We start from the raw sequence: 21,656 nt of genomic DNA on the forward strand, positions 1-21,656 counted from the left end.
CTCCATAAAACCCCTTGAACTTTGGTGTGCTTCCAAATAATCCTAAATCCCCTTAGTACCTGTGTATATGAGTCTCCCCATTCCTAACTTCGGCCGAAAAAATAAAAATATATTTGGATATAAATAAGTCAAATAACACAACCGATTTGGTTCGCTTAATTTGGACCAATCTAAAACAGTTCGGTTTGGTTTTTAGCTGAAGTTAGACTTTTTTAGTCAGTCAACAAATTTTTTTCGGTTATTTTTAATCCGGTTCGGCTCCGTTTACCTGTTCATCGTTTTTTTGCCCACCCCTACGTTGAATCATTGCAAGGCTTATTGATGATAACAACTTCTTTTCAAACAACATTTGAGTTAGTGAGGGTGAGACCACCCAAAAGGGAGCGAAGTCCCAGTCGCAGAGGACCATCAAGCTAGACTACTCCTCACCCAACAAGAAAAGCAATAACCACAAACAAGAGGCGCGACAACAAAACAATAGAAATCAACAAACCCTAGGCCTAAGACCAGATGCACAGTTTCCACATTTATTTCATGGCACACATAACTTGAACCTTGTTTCTTTGTAAAAATCGAAGACATCCTAGTTCTAACATACGACCCAAAATCACGGTAACAATAACCAATTGTAAAATGCACTTCTTACGACCTGCAGAGCTGTCTCATGGAGTGACAGAAGTAGTAGATATTTTAAACATGCTTCAAATGGAACAATAGCAGCTACTGCTTGCTTCTAGGTAGCCCAAAATTTGACCTTGGTTTAGCAGATGCGACTTGAAAATCTACAACAATTCAAATTGTTAAGTAAATAATCAGAATAGTAGGGGAAATAAGGAAAAACAAACGTTGAAAAGCTTGCTAGGGTGAATAAAACCCACGCACATGAAACGAAATCACTGAAACTCAAGAAAGATATCATTGCTTGCACATATACCTTGAATTTGGTTGTTTTGGATTTACTGACCGCAAAAACATAAGAAACTTCTCTGCAGATACTTCTCTTAACTCTCTTCATCTACAAGAATGGTTGATTCATTGCCAATCCCAAGGTCCGTTAAAGTTGCCATTTCATCATCAAGCAACATTGGCAAAGGAGAACCCTGAAAATTTAGGAAAAAATATATTTACTGCAGCAGAAAGTGTAGGAAAAAAAATATACTGGCAAGAGTCCTTCCTTTCTACGTTCTGGGAGCAAGCAATTCTTTAGCTTATAGAATTAAAGTACTGGAGGTAGCAACTGGTGCATTTGTATTACTTTTAAAATGTTATTCCACGGAGAGGTCAAAGACATGCTATATTAGAATTAGAATTATGTATTAAGGGTAGTTTAGGGTTTTCCTCTCTTTTGGTTTTCAATAAGTTTGACATATTTTTCTCAATCAAAAGCAACCAGTGGGAATGGCAGTATAATGACACACTATTCTCAACAACACGAACTTATTGATATTGTTTAAATCAACAATAACAAATGATATCTTGTGTAACAGGGAGGGCAAACCTCTTCTTGAAGAAACAATTTCAGCTTGATAGACTTCAGCTTGAAAAAGCTTTCACAAAGAATTTTTAGCTTACCAACCTAAAAAACAAATAGAATGTAGAGTTTTTAAGATACATCCAACAAGACTTGTAATTTAGAGAAAGAGAGTGGGACTATAACCGTTGTGGCGCCTGGGAGTTTCTTCGTCAGTGACGGCTTCTCACCAATAGATGCTCCCACACATTTCAGAGTAATAGCTGAACAAAATTGTAGATTGGATTGATAGTCCTTGAAAGAAGCTAATTTTAAATATATAAAAAACAATTTGAAGTTCCTACATAGAAGTCCTGAAGCCATTTTCTGAGGGCCTGCTGCTCCAACTAATGGCTTTTCATCTTCAATTCCATGAAAAACCTTAAGCTCCGCAAACCTGTAACGAAGCAAAGGTTCATGAGATGGAAGTATTTGATTCCTTCCACTATCAACAGATGTCATTTTTGGTGGCAAACACTAGTGGAATTAATGTCCCAAACCCAGGTCACCCAAGGCGCTTGAATGTGTATTCAAGGGAACAAGGAAAATCTGAAAGGAAGTTTAGGAAAGGTAAATTATTTATTTATCCCAGCTCTTATTACAGCCCTCATAAATTTTGTGTTTCAAAAAGCGCAGTGATATGCTAAGCTGTCAATGAACATCTGCTATTAATTCAAAGCTGTGTGAATTCACAATGTCAAAAGACATCTGAAAGTAGTCAGTTTTGGTAATCTAGAGCACTGAAACTCATGATGCAAGCAACAAAGCTCTTGCACAACAAAGTAATCCAAGTTGATTAAAACAAAATGAACAAATAAACACCACACAATTTGATATAACCATTTCCAAAATAATAACACAATTCTTCAATGAGCCAAGGCTCTCAGGAACAACATAGAACAAAATAAAACTACATGGGAATCCCCTCATGATCTTTTTCTTTTTAAACAAAAAGATATAAAAGATTAACTTGAAAAAGACAGATACCTAGGATGAAGCCACTGGAGTTCTTTGCTATTTCCTTGCATTTTTGACATAACTAATCGGACATACCTGCAAACAAAAATAATTACAGTTCGGAGAGAAAAACTAACTCCTTTTTTTCTTTTGGCAAAAGACTCAGAAAGTAATTCATACATGAATAAGAATAACTTCCCTGAACCAGAATTTTAGGGAATGCTACCTTCCAATAACAACTTATTGCACTCAGCTTAAAATCATAACTGTTAGTCATGCATTTATGATCCCTTGTCACCAATCAGTGAAGAGCACAACCAATGACTTGGTCAACTATTATGCAAACCCAAAAGTTTGATTGAAAAAGGAGACAGGAAACTAAACCTACAAAAGTAGACTTAGAAGATTATCAAACACTACAAACGTGGTTTCGAGCTGAAGCATAAAAATGTTTTGATCTCTTTATGAGCCGCCTCCAGGAATACTTAAGGGCCAGCTGAGCCCTTAAAAAAATATGTGTATATATACACACATATCCATCAATTCTGATGGAAAGAGCAAGTGATGTTCAACATCTCTATTGTAGAAGTGGGTGATATGAAACTGAAACATTCTTTGTTTTGTTTTACTAAACTGTATGCTATTGAGCCAGATCAGATTCAGTAGGGGGGGGGGGGGAATCATATGCCATTCAAGCAATGGTGTGCACTGGATGAAAAAAAAGAAGAGAAATCCATGCCTTTATGACAAAGGAAAATACTCAGTTTGGGGCTCTCAGCAAAGCAGTGATCACTAAATATAATAAATAGAATTGCCATATTGAGAGCCTGAGGCTGAGACTAACAGGTCCTGACAATTAAAGAAGCAATCTTGGGCTACAGAAACCTAAAAGCCCTACATAAAAGTGTGCACTCATGGTGGTAAACTAAGCTGAAGGATGAACATGAGAAGAAAGAGGCATACCGAATCTCTGACTCTTTTCTTTCACGAGAACTAACCTGAAAGATATGTTAGACAAAACTATATCAGATTTATTATATAAGTGAAAGAAGCAAATTTGGAGTACATAGGACCTCAAGGTTTACCTCACTCCCATTCAACATTTCAACTTTAGCTAAACGGGCAACCAAAACAAATCTTGGGATTCCACCTTGTCCAGGGTCAGCCACTGGATTCTCAGAAAGCCTGATATCCTTTAATAACAAAAGAAGAATGAGCAAGCCAGAAACTAGAAAACTAGGAGAGATCTATGTGATTTATTTATGCGAAAACTAAAGAGTAAAAGCAGATTGATTTTATTAACACATAAAATCCAAAAAATAAATAAAAAAATAAAAGATTAATTGTGTCAACTAAAAATTTATCCATGTTGAAATGCCAGCCCTTCTAGCAGTCATACCTCTCCCCTTTGTTAAATGGGATCATGAGTACGACTCCTCAAAGAACAGGTAGTTGAACCCAAAATAAAGGAAGTATGATGGAGTGAATGATTTGATCAATGAACATTGTCATGTTGTTCCAAGCATTGGTAATAAAAATAATAATATAAAAACAATCCATGTCAAAAACAATTTTTTTTGTTGTACCCAATTTCATATATCCAAGGGGTGTTTGAGGAGCAAGGGAAGGAAGAGTCCTAATATGGCAAAGTTCAGACATCTACTTTCCTCTTCTTTCTTTGTCCTTTTTTGTTTTGGCCTGGTGAAGACAGCCCTTTAGTATAAATAAAGTACCGATGAAAATAAATAAATAATGAAACCAACATCTGTACAAGACATTTACAAGATCTCAGAGGACATCGAACGAGAAGTATATGTATGCACGATCTACCATTTGCACATTTTTTATTTAATATACTTAGCACAGGCAGACCAGGTTCAATTTATATTGCAGAAAAACTACAGCATGCATCAATAGAGGCCAGATCCTCAATGTTGAAAGTCACCAGGTCTAATAACACAAATTTCAGACAAAATCTTACCACTAGTTGTGGGAATGAGTTTAGCGAATCAATAGAGGCCAGATCCTCAATGTTGTTGCCACCTGGAGCATGTTATGAGTAACCAATAAGTCACTGGACTCATGACACAAATAGCAAATGAAGGTTGCATGAGTGCTAATACAAGAGTTGTGATAAGTTACCAAGAAGAAGGCAACGCAAATTCTGAAATGGCTTATGGCTTTCCTCACATGAGTCATAACCATTTAGCAGTTCATGCATCATTCCATCATCAGGATAAAAGACTCGAATCAAACTGTTATTGCTCAAATGAAGCTGCTCCAAGCTGAATGCAGAGGCCATTTTTTAAAAAATTTAAAGAAAATATGGCAACCTCAGAGACATTTATACTTGCAGATATTTTTCTACTTAAAGCGCTACCGATCAATCTAACTAGCATCCTATGATTTTTGTACCAGAGGTCAATAACCCAAAAGTAAGTACTTGCATCTCCTACCAATACCAACAGGTGTAACATAGAGGTTTAAAGCTCTCTTGGCAGCATCTACACTACGCCAGGTTCGCTATTTTCATGTAAAGCGCTGTACCCACTCAACCACTATAAGAGGGATCATGCCATGGAGAGAGTAACTAGCACGGCTAACCAATAAGTCACTCATGTGCAATTCTTACTAAGCCAAGCAAAGGATGGAGATGAATCTATATCCGTTGGTCACAAAGTGAAGACATCCCCCAAACCTATCTTTTTTTATTGAATGGAAACATTTTGTATTCAAAATTAGAAACGATCAAAAGAGAGGACAATTAGAACACAGACAAAAAGAAAGAAGCAATAGCCAATGAAACAAACACAAGGCCACACAACACAGAAAACATAACAGCCAATCAAAAAGACAACCCCTTAAGACACTATAGACAGCAGATCCCCCAAACCTATCTTAAGTTCTATGCTTTTCATTTCAATCATTTGTCAGGACTCAGGACCAACCCAAGATTCGTTCCAACCCCACCCCCTCTCCAATTTCAAAGTAATTACTGTAGTGGAAGGAACATAAAATTGTTACTAACCTTCTTAGCTGTGAAAGTTTCAAGATTTCATTCCAATCAGCTATACAATTGTCTTCCAAATTCAGAAGGCGCAAATAATCAAATCCCTGAACTGCAAAAGATGATGCAGGCTGGAAAAGAAGGCAGACCAAAAGCAGAGCTATACAGTCAAGATGCATTTGTTTAAGAATTTATATAAAGACAACGAAAAAAATTATATAACTAAGGAAAAAAAAAATTGAAACTCCGAAACATTTTCATTGAGAAGAAACAAAATGATTTACTGGTTTTCGATGAACCAACCATTGCATCTTTTTCTTTGCCATTTACGGGTTAACCTAGTGATCCATAATTTACCATTTCTGTTTGGTGAAGGGTTTGCCAAGTGTTAGATGTTCAGATTTTACAAACCTAAAGTGAGCTAGCTATTAATGTGATACTCTATTCTATTTATATACTTTCTGAAAGTATCCAAGTGTCACATCTTACACTATTCTCAGCTAGCTATTAATGTGACACACTATTCTATTTATATACACAAACACACAAAATCACCTACAAGGCGCTGTGGATGTCTCAATCGCATTGATCACATTGACCACATGGTGGAATCAGTGGATCAATGGCATTGAAGAGCATTGTACATCCCAGACATTACACAGGCGAAAATCCTCTTACACACACATATATGGCACAATGAAACACAAGATAATAAAATCTACTGTTAAAAGTAATATATTTCTCGTGGAAATATACAACCACCAAGAATTTCAGATAGCATACCTCTATTGTGCTTATTTTATTCCCCATCAGATGTAGTTCTTCAATTTCTGGCAAAGACTGTTTGAGTATTTCAACCTGCCACATCAAACAGACAATATCGAGCTATTTGGTATAGAAAAGCAAATAGTAAAAAGAATAAAGAATAAAACTAAAATGGTGTAGGAGAAAAAAAAAAAATTAAAAGGCACCTGGGTCCAATTTATGCCAATATTGTTTAGCACTAAAATGCGGATGCGTTTTAAATGTGGCAACCCAACCATATCATGTGCCATTAAGTTGTAAGATAAATTGAGGGCAAAAAGATCTGCCAATTGTTCACAGATTGTGCTGACATCCTGCAAGCAAAGATTAATTCAAATACAGTAAAGGTCAGCCCCCAGCACTTAAGAAACAAAGCCATTAAAAAATAAATTAGTGCATGCAAACATGTATGCCAAGAAAAGCTCTATTTAGTGAGACTAGAAGAGTGCACTAACAAGTTAACAAACACACATGAGATCACCAAATTGGCTGATTATAGTACGAAATTAACAATAAGTCAATCAAATTATTTTAATTGTATTAAATGTGTCCGTTCAAAGCAAAAGGACAGATAGACAGATTGAAATTTATATGGTTAAAATCTTCAGGGAAGTTGGTATTCCCCACATTTCATCCTTCTTTGCTGAAATTGGAAGCTACAGAACCTTGCCTTGCAAGGTTCAAGTTTTTGCTTGGTTAGTTGCCTATAGAAAGGTTAACACCTGCTATATGATTCAAAGTAGGAGACCAAATGCTTTGTTTTTCTTATCAGTGGTGTTAAAGTTTGTAGAGCTGGTAGAAAAAGTACAGATCACCTGATTCTTCACTGTCCAATAGCTTTAAATCTGTGGCTGAGATTGTTTAGAGAAGGACATGTAAGTTGGGTAATTCCAGCTGGTTGTGCTTCATTATTTTGTGAGCTTTTCGGGGTGGTAAGCAGGTAAAAGTTCTGAGCGGCTGTAGGGTGCTAGCAGTTTTTCGAGTAGTTTAGTAAGAAAGCAAACAAAACTCTTTTTAAGATCTCAATCTATGATGAAGAAATGATAGGTAGTTCTTTGGTTATAGCTTTACAGGAGTAGTTGCACAGTGCATTCAAGAATTAGCAATGTCTCTTAAAATCATCACGTTAAACTTCAAGAAACTGCTATTATTCACCATTTTCATCATGGATGCTAACATTCTAACAAGTTCCAGAGGAAAAGTCAAATATGTAACCATCCTTTAAAAAATGCCAGTGGCAGACTGAAATTTTCTAATAGTAGAAAGTAACAAATACCAGTATCTCCTTTGAGCATTAAATTATAAGTGAAACAAGGGAAAAAGCACTAGTCCATAAAACAACAGGTAAGAACCAGACGAGTAAATGCACAGAAAATGATAATGCAAAAGCAGTAACAAAACACAATGTATCCTGTTTTTCAAGAATGTGCTAACACACTACAACTACTTCCTAGTACGGGAAACAAAGTGGATTTCGATGGCATTTGCATGTACCTTCCATTCTGAAATTAGATTTCCAGTCAAGTCAAGCTCCTTTAAATCTGCAATAAAAGCATCATCATTGTTTTGGATGAGTATATATATTAGTTTACACATGCGCACAGACAAGTGTGCAGTCTGATTGTGTAATAGATTCTATTAATATTAAGAGCGAACTATTCATGAAGATTGGACTAGACTTGAACAAGAATACACATGACATGGTAGTAAGTATATATAGAAATGAACGCACACTATCTTGTTTCTAGCTTATTCTAAGAGAACCACTCATGAGTCCTGAAGATGGGATGGAGCTAGGGTGGAACTGGAATAACAGGAAATAATGTACTTAGTTGTTTGGACCCTACCGGGATCCAATTTCAAACCTAAAAACTGATGCATATACTTTTGTGGAGGACAGGATCTCAATTGTAAAAAATTAAAAACTCAGCCATTTGATTTCATAAGGACTTGAAACCTTGAACAGAAAATGAGGAGAAACATCTGCACATTTGCAGAAAGACAAAGCTCAGCACACAATTTTCAGGATTAGTAACTTCTTATCTGACAGATAAAAGCATAAACCAATTCATGCATACAATAAAATAAAAAATAAAAAAATAAAAAAATGGCTAAGCATTTAAATCCTTGGCCTTAAGCCTTATTATGACTAGAAAATTAGTCAATCAGTTAAAATAAATTTTTGAGCTTCAAGGTTCCACTATCTAATGCATTTGGATAAAGCATAGTTCTTCCTTCATTGAATTGTTAAGTTCATAATGGAGACGAATAAAACTTACTAGGCACATTAGTACTGATATCACATGGGACTCCAGGAGAGCTAACACCCAAATAAGATACCGATGCACTTGTCAACTCCTCTAATCGACTTAGCTTGTCTTGAATTTTGTCTTTGCCAACAAGTTGAACATTTACACGCTTGTTGCTCGCTGAAAGGACATACATTTCATCTACGACACAAGAAGGAACGTAATAATAAGACAGTATTTCACAGTTTCTATGAATGTTACCCATTTCAAGCAAAATGCACATACCAAGCATTATCTTATTAGCCATTATACCAACTGGAAATTCATATTTGCAAAATGAACCAAATATTCAAGCTAAATTCACATTTAAAATAATTTCCATTTATGACTAAAATCTGAGAAATGCTATACAAGTTAACAACTAAATATAGCATCATTATACAATACCAAGTTTCACACAGAACGTTTCAGTAAATTTCAAAAAAAAAAAATTCTATAAAAAAAAATGCAGTTCATTTCCTGCAGTTTGCAACATTTGCCACTGTTTTCCTTTTTTTTGTCTGAAATTTGCCACTGTTTTCAGAGCAACTAACTGAGCAAAAATGAAACTGATAAAACAGAGACATACCCTCTTCTTCTTTAGTCGTGTCACCTCGGTATCTGAGCTGGAGAGCTTGCAACAACGAAATGCCAGAGCTGAGATTCTGGGACCGGACAAAAGACCCGGATCGTTCAGACCTTGCCTGGAAGTATCGAACCCCATTGATGGTCCCATCGTGCTTGCCCTCTCCATTGTCCCAATCAACTCCGACCCATGTGCCCGAATAGCCTTGGACAGGTCCCACATACCTCACCGTCCCAATTCGACATGGATCACCTGATGAGTGGACCCGCTGCCCAATTCTGAAGTCAGGCTTTGACTCGGATGATTCTTGCATTTTCTTCTCTTTCTTTTGCAATGTAGTCTTCTGGTTATGTTGTGTATATCTGAAGCAAATAACTAATTGAGGAGGATGATTGAATGTAAAGCTCGATGGTGAGTGAATGTTATCTTGTTACCTAAGCTAAATTAGGCAGAGCAATGACTGACGCTAATCATCCCCTTTTAAGTTCGGCGTGAATTTTTAACTGATGGATTGGCCAGGTTGGGCTTGGATACGGATATAGACAATACTATGAAGAGATCTGAATGAAAACCCATCATAAATAAATAAAACTTGATACACCTTGAGCAAAGTTGTAAAACTTTTGTAGACAGAATGTGAATGAAAACCCATAAAAAAATCAACCCAGATCATAAATTAAAAAAACTTGATAAACCAGCATTCTTTTGTAGAAAATCAGCATTCTTCATAAACTTCTGTAATACCCAATTCATAAATAAATAAAAAAGACAAAAATTCTATAAGACCCATCAACATAAAATTCATCCTACAAAATCAATGACTATGAAAATACATAAATCAAAACAACTAAAATTGGGAGTATTGACCTGAACCCAATGAACAGTGTGGTCCCTAAATGCCATGAACCCATTCAACAAGATAAAATTAATTAATGAAAAAACTAAATCAATAAACAAGGATGTACCTGATGCAGATGAGATTACAAGAAGCAGAAGATGCTGGAGGAGCACAGGAGGCGCCTTGACGCCGCTGCAAGATGGTGAGAGGTGAGAGACTGAGACTGAGACTGAGAGAAAGGGCGTGCTGGGGTTTTTTTTATTTTTTTTTTAAAGTTGTTTGAAGTGAGGCACGTCAATGGCATACAAGGGTGAAACTGTAAAAACGGAGAAAATCAACAGTGACCGGGGGTTGGGTTTTGCCTCTGGCTTTCGTTTCGTTTCATTTCCTCTCTCTCTCTCTCTCTCTCTCTCAGTGACCTGAGCAACAGCATATTTACTCTGTATCAGCGATCGAATCGATCTTCGCATTCATGGATACTTCAAACCTCACTTCGCTTCCAGAGGACACTCTCGAAGACAATGAACAACGAGCACCACAGCAACCCCGACCTCTCTCGGCCTTTGACTCCCGCCCCGATCGCCCTCCCACTCAGTGAGTTGTTGTTCTCAACTCGCCCCCATGCACTTGAAGTTTCAACTTTTGGGGCTTACTCATCGCAATGCAATGTTTTTGTAGGACTTCTTCACAAAAATACTCGGCTTTAGATTGGAAGGGGTTTTTCGACCAAGAAGAAGATATTAGAATTCCGGACTCGGATGATGTGAGTCTGTTTAGAATTTTGAACTGTCTGATTCTGCTACAATTTCATGATCTTCTAATGTGCTTTTCCATTTCAGGTTTTTCATGTATACACTGCAGGAACAGAGGGCCCAGTTGTTTTCTGTCTGCATGGAGGTGGTTACTCAGGGTATGTTCAAGTTTTGGTTTTTTTGTGTTCTTTTATTCTTGTTAAGCTGAAACATCTTCTATTTGTTTCTGGGTTTAATTTTACATGGAAAGCAATCACTTTCTGATGTGATAAATTATATTTGCTCAAGTGATATATAGTTCACACTGCCCTCCATCTATAAGCTGATGATGCCTTTGCAACTAAGAATATATGTGTTGTGACATTGCTAGACTGTAGAACTTGTGAAAATGGTGAAAATAGCCTTTCCTTTTCGAACCTCCTAATGTACCCAACACAAAGAAAATCAACGAACAGCATAGTACTGAAGTTTATGCTTTGCACATATATGTACCATGTCTCATGACTCAGTTATAATGATCAGAGAGTGCTTGCATACATTACATGTTTTATTTGTGTTATCTATTGTATATGTGAAGTACTGTCAAACAAATGTCACGAAAAAATCTCTTTTAGTGGTCATTATTGATTGCATGCAGCTTCTTTTTTCTCCTGTTTTAGTTTTAGTTTTTTTTTAAAATATTTATTGTCAAAAGAAGCATAAGTTTGTTGATACTCTTTACTTCTTTTGGGTCCCTTGTTTATATCTTTAGTTGAATTACTTATCTGAGGTAATCAGAGGAAGCAATAAATAGATTATTTCCCATAGGCAGCCTTGACATATTCTTCAAAATTTCAAATTGTTCTAGTGGTTTCACCATACTCCAAATGTCTTTGGTAAGGTTCATATTTACACATGTGACATTGTAGGCTCCATGTATATTATTTATCTTTAGATGATTAATTATTGGTAGCAAGTTACTATAGATTTGGTTATCTCGTCTTTATTGTTTTTGTTGTTATGTCTAATTACGGTCAATGAGTTTGGATGACACACTGTTAAATATCAGAAAGTGTTCATATCCTTAGGTAAGAAACTGAACTCTTTCGATTTGTTCTATTTTGGGGGAGAGTAAACTGTTTTTTGGTTTAGTTTATTTTGAATTATCCCATAGTTTTACCAAGAAATGCATGGTATCTTTGATGTTAACTATTTTCAGCATATCTGCTTTAGTTTTTCTGGCACTTTTTTTTTTCTTCTCCTTTTATGCTTGGGTACTTCAAAAATCTGGTATGCTGTGGTAGATTACACAGTTTATTTTCCCAGGCTCTCTTTTGCCTTGTCAGCAAGTAAGATTAAGGAGAAAGCTCGGGTAGTTGCCATGGACTTGAGAGGACATGGAAAGTCAACCACAGAAAATGAGAACGATCTTTCTGTTGAGGTAAAAGTACATTCAAAAGAGGTTTGCTCTACTTGATTTATTCTTGTTAGATCTTCTAGGATATAGTTCCTATATAGGTAGGCTTATCTGTCATGCTATCCACTCAACTAAATTGTAGTTCTTTATTTGCAGACCATGTGCAATGATGTTCTGGCTGTTGTGAAAGCAATTTATGGAGATTCACCTCCTGCAATTGTGCTTGTCGGCCACAGGTTGTGCTTTTTTAATAATTACCTTTGAAGTATTCATTGTAAATCATCTTCAGTTGTGACGTGTTTCCAGAAACAAAAGGAAATTCTAACACCTAATGGGTGTATCAAAGAAGCTAGTAATCAACTCTGTGGGTTTTCTCCTTTTAATGACATGCATGATCATATTTATGAAGCAATTTAGAGTTTCTGGGTTAGAAAGCATATAATCTCTCTTGATCATCAATAATGTGTAGCTTATTTTGATGATAGTGATATCAGGTACAGGAATAGACAATTTGATATTATTGATAGTTAAAAAATTCAAATTTTCATTTTCTCAAGCTCTATATATTACAAAAAAAAATTGCCACTTCGAAGGATCTCTAAGGATTCCTTGTGTTCCTAACTTTCACGTGAATTGTTGTCAACTCATGTCACTGTCATACAGTATGGGAGGGTCAGTTGCTGTGCATATTGCTGCAAAGAGAGCATTGTCTAGCTTGGCTGGGCTGGTTGTTGTCGATGTTGTAGAGGTTTGGGTTTTGCAAAATAATTATCTCAGCTTTGTTTGTGATTATTTATCTATGGTGGCATAATGGCAGTCAACTTACGCTGAAATTTGCGAATATTTCAGGGAACAGCTTTGGCTTCATTGATTCACATGCAGAAAATCCTATCAAGCAGGGTGCACCATTTTTCAAGCATTGAAAAAGCGGTACCTACGATATCTTCAAATCCTAATATTTCCTAACTTCTATTTACCTTGACTTGAAGCACAATTTTTGTTCAAAGAGTGCACTGCAATTAGGGCATCAGATTAGAGGGATGAAAAAATTAATACAAAGATTCTTAATGTCCAGATGGACTTATTTTATGAGATCAAGGCTTTTATGGCTATCTAGGGAAAATATCAAAGTGCATCCTTGAACTTTGGGGCCATGCCAATTTCCTCCTTAACTTCCAATTTGATCAATGTAGATGCTGAAAAATCAACCAAATCCATTACTAAAGTACAGCCGTGTGATTTCATGTTATGACTGATTATTCTGAACTTGAGAGTTTATCTCCTTTCAGATTGAATGGAGTGTAAGGGGAGGCTCTTTGAGAAACATTGAGTCTGCTCGGGTGTCAGTACCTACGACATTAAAGTATGATGATTCAAAGAAATGGTAAGTATTCAAAATTTTCCGCTCCCATGACCCATTGTTGTCTTGTTTTCGTCAAGTTTCTGTTAATCCTAGTCTTGCACATAACAGGCACAGTTTTGGTATTATTCTGCAGTTACATTTATAGAGCACGATTGGAAGAAACAGAACAATATTGGAAAAGCTGGTATGTAGAAATTTTTTTGTTAATATTCTCATATAAAATTTGGCATTATGGTCAGGGTCATGTCACTACTCGTGGATATTTCAATTAAAACCAAACTCATCTGCAATTTATGTACCATCTATGAGTTAGAACATTCATTCTGCATACTAGTACACAATTTTCTTGTTGAATTGTTTGGTTGCTGAGTCCACAGAGCGTAGCATGGCTTGCTTGTTATTACAACCTGCTCATATAACTGATTCATGCTCTGTTTGGTACTCATAAGCGCTAAAGCACTTCTTTTAGAAGCAAATCATGGAAATGCAGTTGGAAGCGATTCCTAAGGAAGCACCTTTGATGTGCGTCTTCTACAAGCACTAAAAGGTGCTCCTAGCTCAGAAAGCTTTTTAACTATTTGTGCAACTACCAGAAACGCTTTTGGTTATCTGAAAGCGCTTTTATCACTTATAGAAGCACTGCCAAAGATTCCTGTATTTTCAGATTCACGCTAGTTGGATAGAGGGGCTAGAGTTCTAAATGAAACACATCACTCAAACCTATCATTTGTCTTATAATATTTTCTAACCATGGAAGCATTTAGGTACCACATATGGAGATGCTTTTATTTATTTGTTTGTTTGTTATGTTTACCTTTATTCTTTGTGCTAGGCATTGTGTCACAACTTATTTCCTATTGAAATCAGTAAATATACTTACTCAAATGCAGGTATGAAGGTCTTTCAGAAAAGTTTTTGTCATGTCCCGTTCCAAAGCTCCTGCTGTTAGCTGGAACAGACCGACTGGACAGGTTCTTTTAATTTAACTTGCAGGATAACCTGTCTATTTTATGTAAATGGAATCGTTTTCTTTTGGGAAAAGAAAAAAAAAAAAAAAAAAAAAAAAAACCTATCATTGTGATGCTGTTTAATCAGATTGATTTGTGATGACACAATTTAGTGATGTTTTTTTGTTACCCCAACCCTGAATGTTTGCATAGGGTACCCATGTTGGCACATTATAATTTACGAAATGCGTAAAGGTTTAGGATTTGTGTTCTTCTCACAGATTAAATTTGAGACATGACAAACTAGGAAAGGAATTCTCGATAACGGAAGCTATCTGTCTTTAGGGTTTATCCATTTCATGCATGTGGTTAGATTGGAAAGCTTGGTATTGTTTGGTTATGTTTGTGATTTAAGAGAACTTTTGTTTCTCTGTTTTTTGTGTTTGCTTTCCACATTGTGGCTATCTTGTCCACTTCGTTTGTAATTTTATTTTTTTCAGCTATAAAATTTGTTTCTTTTAAAAATTTTAAAAAGAATATATATATCTTTAATTCTTGGCCATGAATTTAGACTAAAACTTTGTAAGGACACACTGCAGTACAAAAACATCTTAAACGGCTGATGTTAAAATCGCAAATTGTTCGAGTTTCCTATCCTGAGAGTTATCTGATTGTTTGTCACAGAGCTCTGACAATTGGTCAAATGCAAGGCAAGTTCCAAATGGTTGTTGTAAGACATACTGGGCATGCCATACAAGTATGCGTTCTGCCATCTTCAGTGGAAATTGTTTTGTTTTTTTAAAATACTTTTTCTTTGTATAAAGTATAAAGGTGATTAAAACTGTGATGTCCCAAACTTTTGCAGGAAGATGTACCCGATGAATTCGCGACACTAGTAACTAATTTTATATCTCGTAACCGCATAGGCCCTCGCGGAGTTGAGGTTGGTATCCACATCCTCATTTAAACTAGTTTGTATAATATCAGGAGATTTTCTTTGTTTGTGATACTTTTGAGTCATAAAACTTTTCTGTTTCCTTCAAAATTCAGTATCATACCTTTAAATATGTGCATCCATTGCCATGTTCCTCACAAACAGTGATTTGATGAACTGGATAGGGATAGGGATGGGCAATGGGTATTAGGTGTTAGGGATGTGGTAATTGGGGTGGTGGTGGTTGTGTAACGGACCAGCGCAGCCCATCTCATAGTCCAAACCAGCACTGGTATTCTCCAACCTAACCACCTAGGTCCAATAAATTGGGTGAGATGAGGTCAAATGGACCCATTTGTGGGGTTTTAACTCAAAAGGTCTCTGTAAAAGTAGTAGTTAACTACTCACTTTTAACTTGTAGCTTATTGTAGTACTTCTCAGATGTAGGATTATGCCTATCCACGTCTTTGACTTGTAACCCCAACAGTGGTAATGGTGGGGGTACCCATGGGTACACATTTCCCATCCCTGGATATGGATGCTCCAATTGACAAAAAATTTCTATAATCTTGGGTTCAATTCAGGAGCCATCTATAAAGACTTTTTTTTTTACACATTTATAGCCCCCTTAAATAAATAAATACCGACTCTACTCCATCTGTACGTCTCCTTCCTCTCCTCCACTCAACTCTCTTCTCTTCCTCCGATATCCTCTCCCTTTTTCTTCTCTCTTCAACTCTTCTCCATCATAACCAGCCAGGAAACATAAATTTTAATACGATATGGTGCATAAAACTATGAACATGAGTAATTGTTAACAGGTTCATATCTATTTTGAGTTTAACAATGATCAACTGCTGTTTAGGTCTTCTCATGGTACTGAAATGTGCCATGTACTTTCATGTATAAATTTATGGGTCCTCCTTGCCTCCTTTTACATCTCTAATTATATGATACATTTTGTTGCAGATTCCAGGACTCCGTCGGCCATCCCAGACCAACCCTTGAATCAGTTGTTCGGAGAATAATCAATGACGTGTGTCTTCATACTAACACAGAGAAATCGCATATTTGGATTTTATTTGGAATTCTCTTCTTCTTGGTTGGTGAATGTGGTGGGCAAGCATTTAAATTGATAAAATGATAATTGCCATTAGGTTAAATATGTATATCAGTTAAAGAAATGTTGGAGTGTGTTTAGAAATAAAGATATTACAATCTATTATCCTTCTGGTTACGTAAATAGCCTGAGATTAATCCGCCTGCTAATTTTGCTTTCTTCATTCGGTTCAGGCAAACTCAAATTTAGATTAAACCCCTTGAGTTTATATGGAAACAGAGGCATGCATTTCATCTTTTAATTGTACACAAATTGAGTGGTTCGTTTTGGCATTATGAATTACATTCACTAGATGACAAATTTTCAATTACCAAGTTCTCCCCTACATTACTGAACGTTCACATTTTTAACATTTAAAATTGGAAGGTGTTGCAACAAAATCATTTCTTCTAGGCTGTATCAATGGTAGGATAACAAAACCAAACATAATCGCTGAGAGGGGAAAAAGGACCATTTATTAACTGCTGCAATTTGCAAGCAGCACCAGAGCAATCAAACATAAAATTTCACTACACAAATCACCAGAAAAATGTTTAAAACCCGTAATTTTAAGTTGCTACATACAAGAACGTAGCAGTAAATTTATCATTTGTAAAAATGGTATATCACCGAATTCATGAAATCTAGTCACAGAAACTAAATTGAATTGAATTTACGTTTGCCAATTACAGCAACCTCTTCCTAGAAAAGCAAAAGCAAGCTCGACATGCAAACGAGAATTGCAGACCTAGACAGTCCAATTTATTGGCAAAAAAATATAGTACTATCCGCCTTGTTTGAAGGGACCTCCAATTACTGCAAAAAGGAAAGGTGGAACTAGTAAAATGAAAAACTGCTTATGCAGTAGATTGCTTCAAATATGCAATAAGGTCAGCACGATCTTGTGGCTTCTTCAATCCAGGGAACACCATCTTGGTACCGGGGATGTACTGCACAAAGAGATTTCACAAGGATCAGGTTGACTGTATAATAAATATAGAACTAAATATGTCTAAAAAACAAACACTGAAATTGTCAATATCCCAACCCACTCATGCAAGGGAAGCTTACAGCCCCTCAACGAAACACGAAATATCATTAAGAGTTCTGAATGCTTGAGTGAAAACTAATTTAGATAAAATAATAAAATATGATATCTTTGTAGTATTTTTCCTGTCAGTCTGCCAACCCGGCTTCCAATCTCATTCATTCAGAGGAACTGTTTTACCAGAGCAAAGAGGAAATCTCTGCTTTTCCATCCTCACTTATAAATCAAATGGTGATTAAAAAAACTTTTAAACACAAACCTCATCCCCCTTTCAATAACACTCAATTTCTTTCACTTTCTGCAATTTGTACAATGTGATATCCATTAAGTAAGAGTTCTCATAGACTCTACATGGTTACCATATGTAACCCAAAATGCTTGAATGAAATTGGAGGGAATATGTACCACTCTAAGACTACACCAAACATCATGCGTGTAAGACTACAGCACAAAAAGAGGGAAAAAGAAGTGTGATTTTGTTGCAACTACAGCTAGTATGTACCTAACAAATTACTGTGTTTTAGGCTGTGGCTATGAGCACCCCATGAATCCCATGAGCCATGAGATAGACGAGGTGGATTAAGTAAATTCATACCTTCTTGGGGTTCAGCAAGTAATCATACAATGTCTTTTCTTCCCAATTCACGGCCATGTTTTTGTTAGCAGCAGAATAGGAGTATCCAGGAGTTGTACCAGACTGCCTCCCGAAAAGGCCATTCAGATTGGGTCCTGAAAGTTTTAATAATCTTAATTAGACAACTTTAATAATAATCTTTAATTGAACTGAGAACGAGCAAAACTGTATGAGTACAAATTCCCCATTGATAGAGAAACTGAACAATCAAGTGCATCCACATACATGTCAAATTATAAATGCAAGTTTATACAAATGACAATCCAGGATTCCGGATGCAACATATTTGTATACAATCACTAAGACAGCCACTTAAAAATTAAATTCATAAAAGGAAAGTATCAATGGTGCGCACCCAAATTTCATCAAAATGTTGAAAACAAAGCTCACCCATCCATCAAACCAACAAAACATCTATAGCTTGCCAAACTGTATACAGTTGCTAAGACAGTAATTCAAAATTTAATGTCAGCTAAGCATTAAGCAAAGAATCAACGGTGCAACCAATTTTCATTAATCCGGCGCGACGTATCTAGTTCCTTAACAGACCACTAGCCCTAAAACTTTCTTAAAAGTAATTTACAGAAATAACCTCATACATAGCAATAAACTACAGTAGCAACCAAAGAGACAAGCACAATCAGGTGTTGCATAATATACATAGCTGCTTAGTTTAATATAGCTTTCATTTCTCACTAAGATGGAAAATCATAAAGAACCATTCATATTCTAAGACAAACACGAAAATCTCGATAGTTTTCTCACGCTTTCTCAGCTACCAAACAGGAAAATTATAAATCAAAACAAAACGACGAGTAACCTGATAAAGAAGCCGATCAGATCTAAAATTACACACAGAGATCAAACAATCCATAAAAAAAAATAGAAACTAAAGCGAAAATCTATGATCAGGGCAACGCGTACAAAAAAAGGCTTATAATTGTCAGATCCAAACAAGGCACAATCAATTATTAAAATCAATCACCAAAAAAATACACGAAATCTGAGATTTTGCGAAGGATAGATGACAAGATTACCCTGCTTGTGACCGGCGCCTTTCTCGACAGTGTGGCACTGAGCGCACTTCATCTTGAAGATCTTCTCCCCGGCCTTTGCATCACCGGGTGGTGCTTCAGCAAACGACGCCATTTCTGAAGAGAGAAAGTGAGAGGGTGAGAGCGAGAGATTTAGGGTTTGCAGACGAGAGAGTTTTGATTTGCGAGAGACGCACCGCAGCGAGCTTTCTAGGAAGCAATTCTCAATTTATTTATTTTTAGGGCACAAGAATACTCTAGACGAACAAGCAAGGAGGGAACGTGGTGTGCCGCAGGCCCTAGGTTTTGATTACGTGGCGCATTTTTAGTGGCCCATATTTTTTATTGTTAATTTTGTAGCGTGATGCGCGTGTAGATCGTTCGTGTGGAGGCCTTTTTTATATTCAGCGAAAAAGGGTAAGTCTTCGGACGAAAATGCGGCCTTTCCACAACGATAAATTCGACGTGTACTATTCTCTTTCTTTTTTTTTTAGGAAAATTAGACGTGTGCCATTGCAAATCGCAATCATGCCATGGGTGCAAGTTGCGTTGAGGCCTTTTTATTTTGTATTACTGAAAAATAATGATGAACAAATTGGAGTATAAAGAATCTCATTGCTAATATTTTCAATAGAAGACCCACATTATGATTAATTAGTGTTCAATTAATAAAGCAACATTTTCCATATGATTAGTCGCCTTTTTCATCATGTAATACAATGTCCATGGGGAAGTCTCTTTGTCCGTATTGGGTTGCAGGTTTAGGGTTTAGGATGCAGGTGGCGACGCCTGGGACCCGATGAACCAGGTCATCCCTTACTAAGTATGAAGGGCTAGAGTTATCTCTTGTTAAGCGAAAAGGACTCGGGTCACCCTTCTCATTCTTGTCATGGTCCGGTGAGTGCCTACAACAAACAGAAAGGGTCAGCATATGTTATCAAATCTTAATCGAGTCCTAGACTTCCACTCATAATTGGGTAACGACTTCGGGAGTTCGGAGCAGTCGGATGACCATACTGGTGAACTGGATGAAGAACCCCAACCAGAGCAATTCTCAATTACCCTAACACTTCTTTTCTTGGAAGAACAACCATTCTTGGGAATGTCAGAGTATAGGTGGAAGTGAAGTTTCAACCTACACTTGTGAGCCATGGGATCCAGGTACTCGAAACTCATTCTTAAAGTTTCTTTTTATAGTATCATTCAAGATAACTCAGTCAGTTCGGATAATAATGCAAAGTTTCAAATTTAAAAAGTAGTCTTATGTGAGGAACTAAAACTCCAAGCCTCATTCAATTTTTGAAAATGGATAATGATATCCCCCACGAAGTTAGCCTATAATGCAAGATGGGATCGGGATTGATTTTGCCCGAAAAACAAAGTCATAACCTATGCATTTCACAGAACTCGAAGTTGAGGTGGCTTTACTCACCCAAGTAGGTGAAAATAAGTCAAGTGCACGACTAATATAAACCCAAACTTAGATATTACAAGGAAGCAAGGCATGTCTAATACATCCGCATATAAGGTTCACTCAAGAGTCCATCGTCAAAAATAAAGTACATTCCAAATAAAGCAAGTGTCTCACATCACTGAAATTCACTATGTCTACCTAAAAGTATACTCCCTGATATCGTAATTATGAATGGAGATGTTGTGGCCCGTGGTAACTAAGGCGACATCACCTGTGGCGAGAGGTGCACGATGCACTGCATATCGAGGAGAAGGTATGTCTAAGGGGTTCAGCTCGAATATGAACTCGTAATCTACGATCCCGATCCTCATCTCCCTGTGATTGGCGTTGGGACCCGCCACAACTCTATGGTGAAGAGGTTGTTGTCCTTGCACCCAACCATGCTCGAAGTGTTTAGTGGATTCCTTATAAATTTGAGCACAACACACATCATTCCATCTAATATTGCCATCCTTATTTTCTTTTATTATGGCCAATAGCGATATTGCTACAACTAAAGTGGTTTTTTGAGCTTCTGAAGTGACATGCTTGTAATTTCACTTCTTTTCAATGCTAAATGTTCCATGGCATTGGGCTGTGTTTTTGAAAGTGGACCGGTTGAAACCCCTCCCCAGGCAACTGTAGGGAGAAAATTTTGGTTCCAACAGTGATAATACAATTTTGCTTTCTTGGGATACTCGTTTCATAAAAGTCTTTCTCCAAATTATATATATATTTCTATATAAATTATATATATTATACATCTTATCTATATAATAATATAGACATTTATTAGTAAATTTTATTTTTTATTATATTTATATAATATATCATATATATATTTTTTTCGTTTTTTATTTTAATTTTTAGGTTTTAGGTCTATACGGACTCGAACCGTAGACCTTCTCGGTAAAACAGAGAAGAAACGCAAGAGATAATTCAGCCTATCATCTCCTGCCATGTAATATATATAAATATATAAATTAAATATAGCGCCGTGAGCTTA

General features: G+C 36.5%; 3 protein-coding genes across 7 annotated transcripts; 1 reads left to right on the forward strand and 2 right to left on the reverse strand.

Annotated features, from left to right (window-relative positions):
- Positions 1–478: 478 nt before the first annotated feature.
- Positions 479–10,269, reverse strand: PFI (tubulin folding cofactor E / Pfifferling (PFI)). Of its 3 annotated transcripts, XM_021957330.2 has the most exons (18): positions 10,118–10,269; positions 9,587–9,712; positions 9,156–9,514; positions 8,558–8,728; positions 7,773–7,819; positions 6,446–6,592; positions 6,258–6,332; positions 5,496–5,605; positions 4,610–4,752; positions 4,449–4,510; positions 3,553–3,660; positions 3,431–3,465; positions 2,498–2,563; positions 1,816–1,907; positions 1,658–1,734; positions 1,499–1,576; positions 935–1,100; positions 479–782 (listed from the first exon to the last, which is right to left on the reverse strand). In XM_021957330.2, the coding sequence occupies exons 3-17, from the start codon at positions 9,463–9,465 to the stop codon at positions 1,002–1,004; spliced, it is 1,620 nt and encodes a 539-aa protein (XP_021813022.1). In that variant the 5' UTR covers positions 9,466–9,514; positions 9,587–9,712; positions 10,118–10,269; the 3' UTR covers positions 479–782; positions 935–1,001. The 3 variants fall into 3 exon arrangements, with proteins under 3 accessions (XP_021813022.1, XP_021813023.1, XP_088103047.1); XM_021957331.2 differs by lacking the exon at positions 9,587–9,712 and having other exon boundaries at positions 10,118–10,268; XM_088246921.1 differs by lacking the exon at positions 9,587–9,712 and having other exon boundaries at positions 9,156–9,527; positions 10,118–10,236.
- A 45-nt stretch (positions 10,270–10,314) lies between these two features.
- Positions 10,315–16,625, forward strand: LOC110755985 (esterase/lipase/thioesterase family protein). 2 transcript variants are annotated; one of them, XM_021957332.2, is made up of 13 exons: positions 10,315–10,584; positions 10,669–10,753; positions 10,830–10,900; positions 12,048–12,162; positions 12,295–12,374; positions 12,802–12,886; positions 12,988–13,068; positions 13,428–13,522; positions 13,635–13,685; positions 14,392–14,472; positions 15,133–15,205; positions 15,314–15,391; positions 16,352–16,625. In XM_021957332.2, the coding sequence occupies exons 1-13, from the start codon at positions 10,463–10,465 to the stop codon at positions 16,388–16,390; spliced, it is 1,056 nt and encodes a 351-aa protein (XP_021813024.1). In that variant the 5' UTR covers positions 10,315–10,462; the 3' UTR covers positions 16,391–16,625. The 2 variants fall into 2 exon arrangements, with proteins under 2 accessions (XP_021813024.1, XP_021813026.1); XM_021957334.2 differs by lacking the exon at positions 15,133–15,205.
- A 423-nt stretch (positions 16,626–17,048) lies between these two features.
- CYTC-2 (cytochrome c-2) lies at positions 17,049–19,430 on the reverse strand. Of its 2 annotated transcripts, XM_021957343.2 has the most exons (4): positions 19,201–19,430; positions 18,125–18,258; positions 17,785–17,788; positions 17,049–17,431 (listed from the first exon to the last, which is right to left on the reverse strand). In XM_021957343.2, exons 1-4 carry the CDS (start codon positions 19,310–19,312, stop codon positions 17,373–17,375), a joined length of 309 nt encoding a protein of 102 aa, XP_021813035.1. In that variant the 5' UTR covers positions 19,313–19,430; the 3' UTR covers positions 17,049–17,372. The 2 variants fall into 2 exon arrangements, with proteins under 2 accessions (XP_021813035.1, XP_021813034.1); XM_021957342.2 differs by lacking the exon at positions 17,785–17,788 and having other exon boundaries at positions 19,201–19,421.
- Positions 19,431–21,656: the final 2,226 nt, after the last annotated feature.

Source organism: Prunus avium, chromosome 1, assembly GCF_965620075.1.
Source record: "Prunus avium chromosome 1, drPruAviu1.hap1.1, whole genome shotgun sequence".
In the NCBI taxonomy this organism is placed as follows: Eukaryota; Viridiplantae; Streptophyta; class Magnoliopsida; order Rosales; family Rosaceae; genus Prunus; species Prunus avium.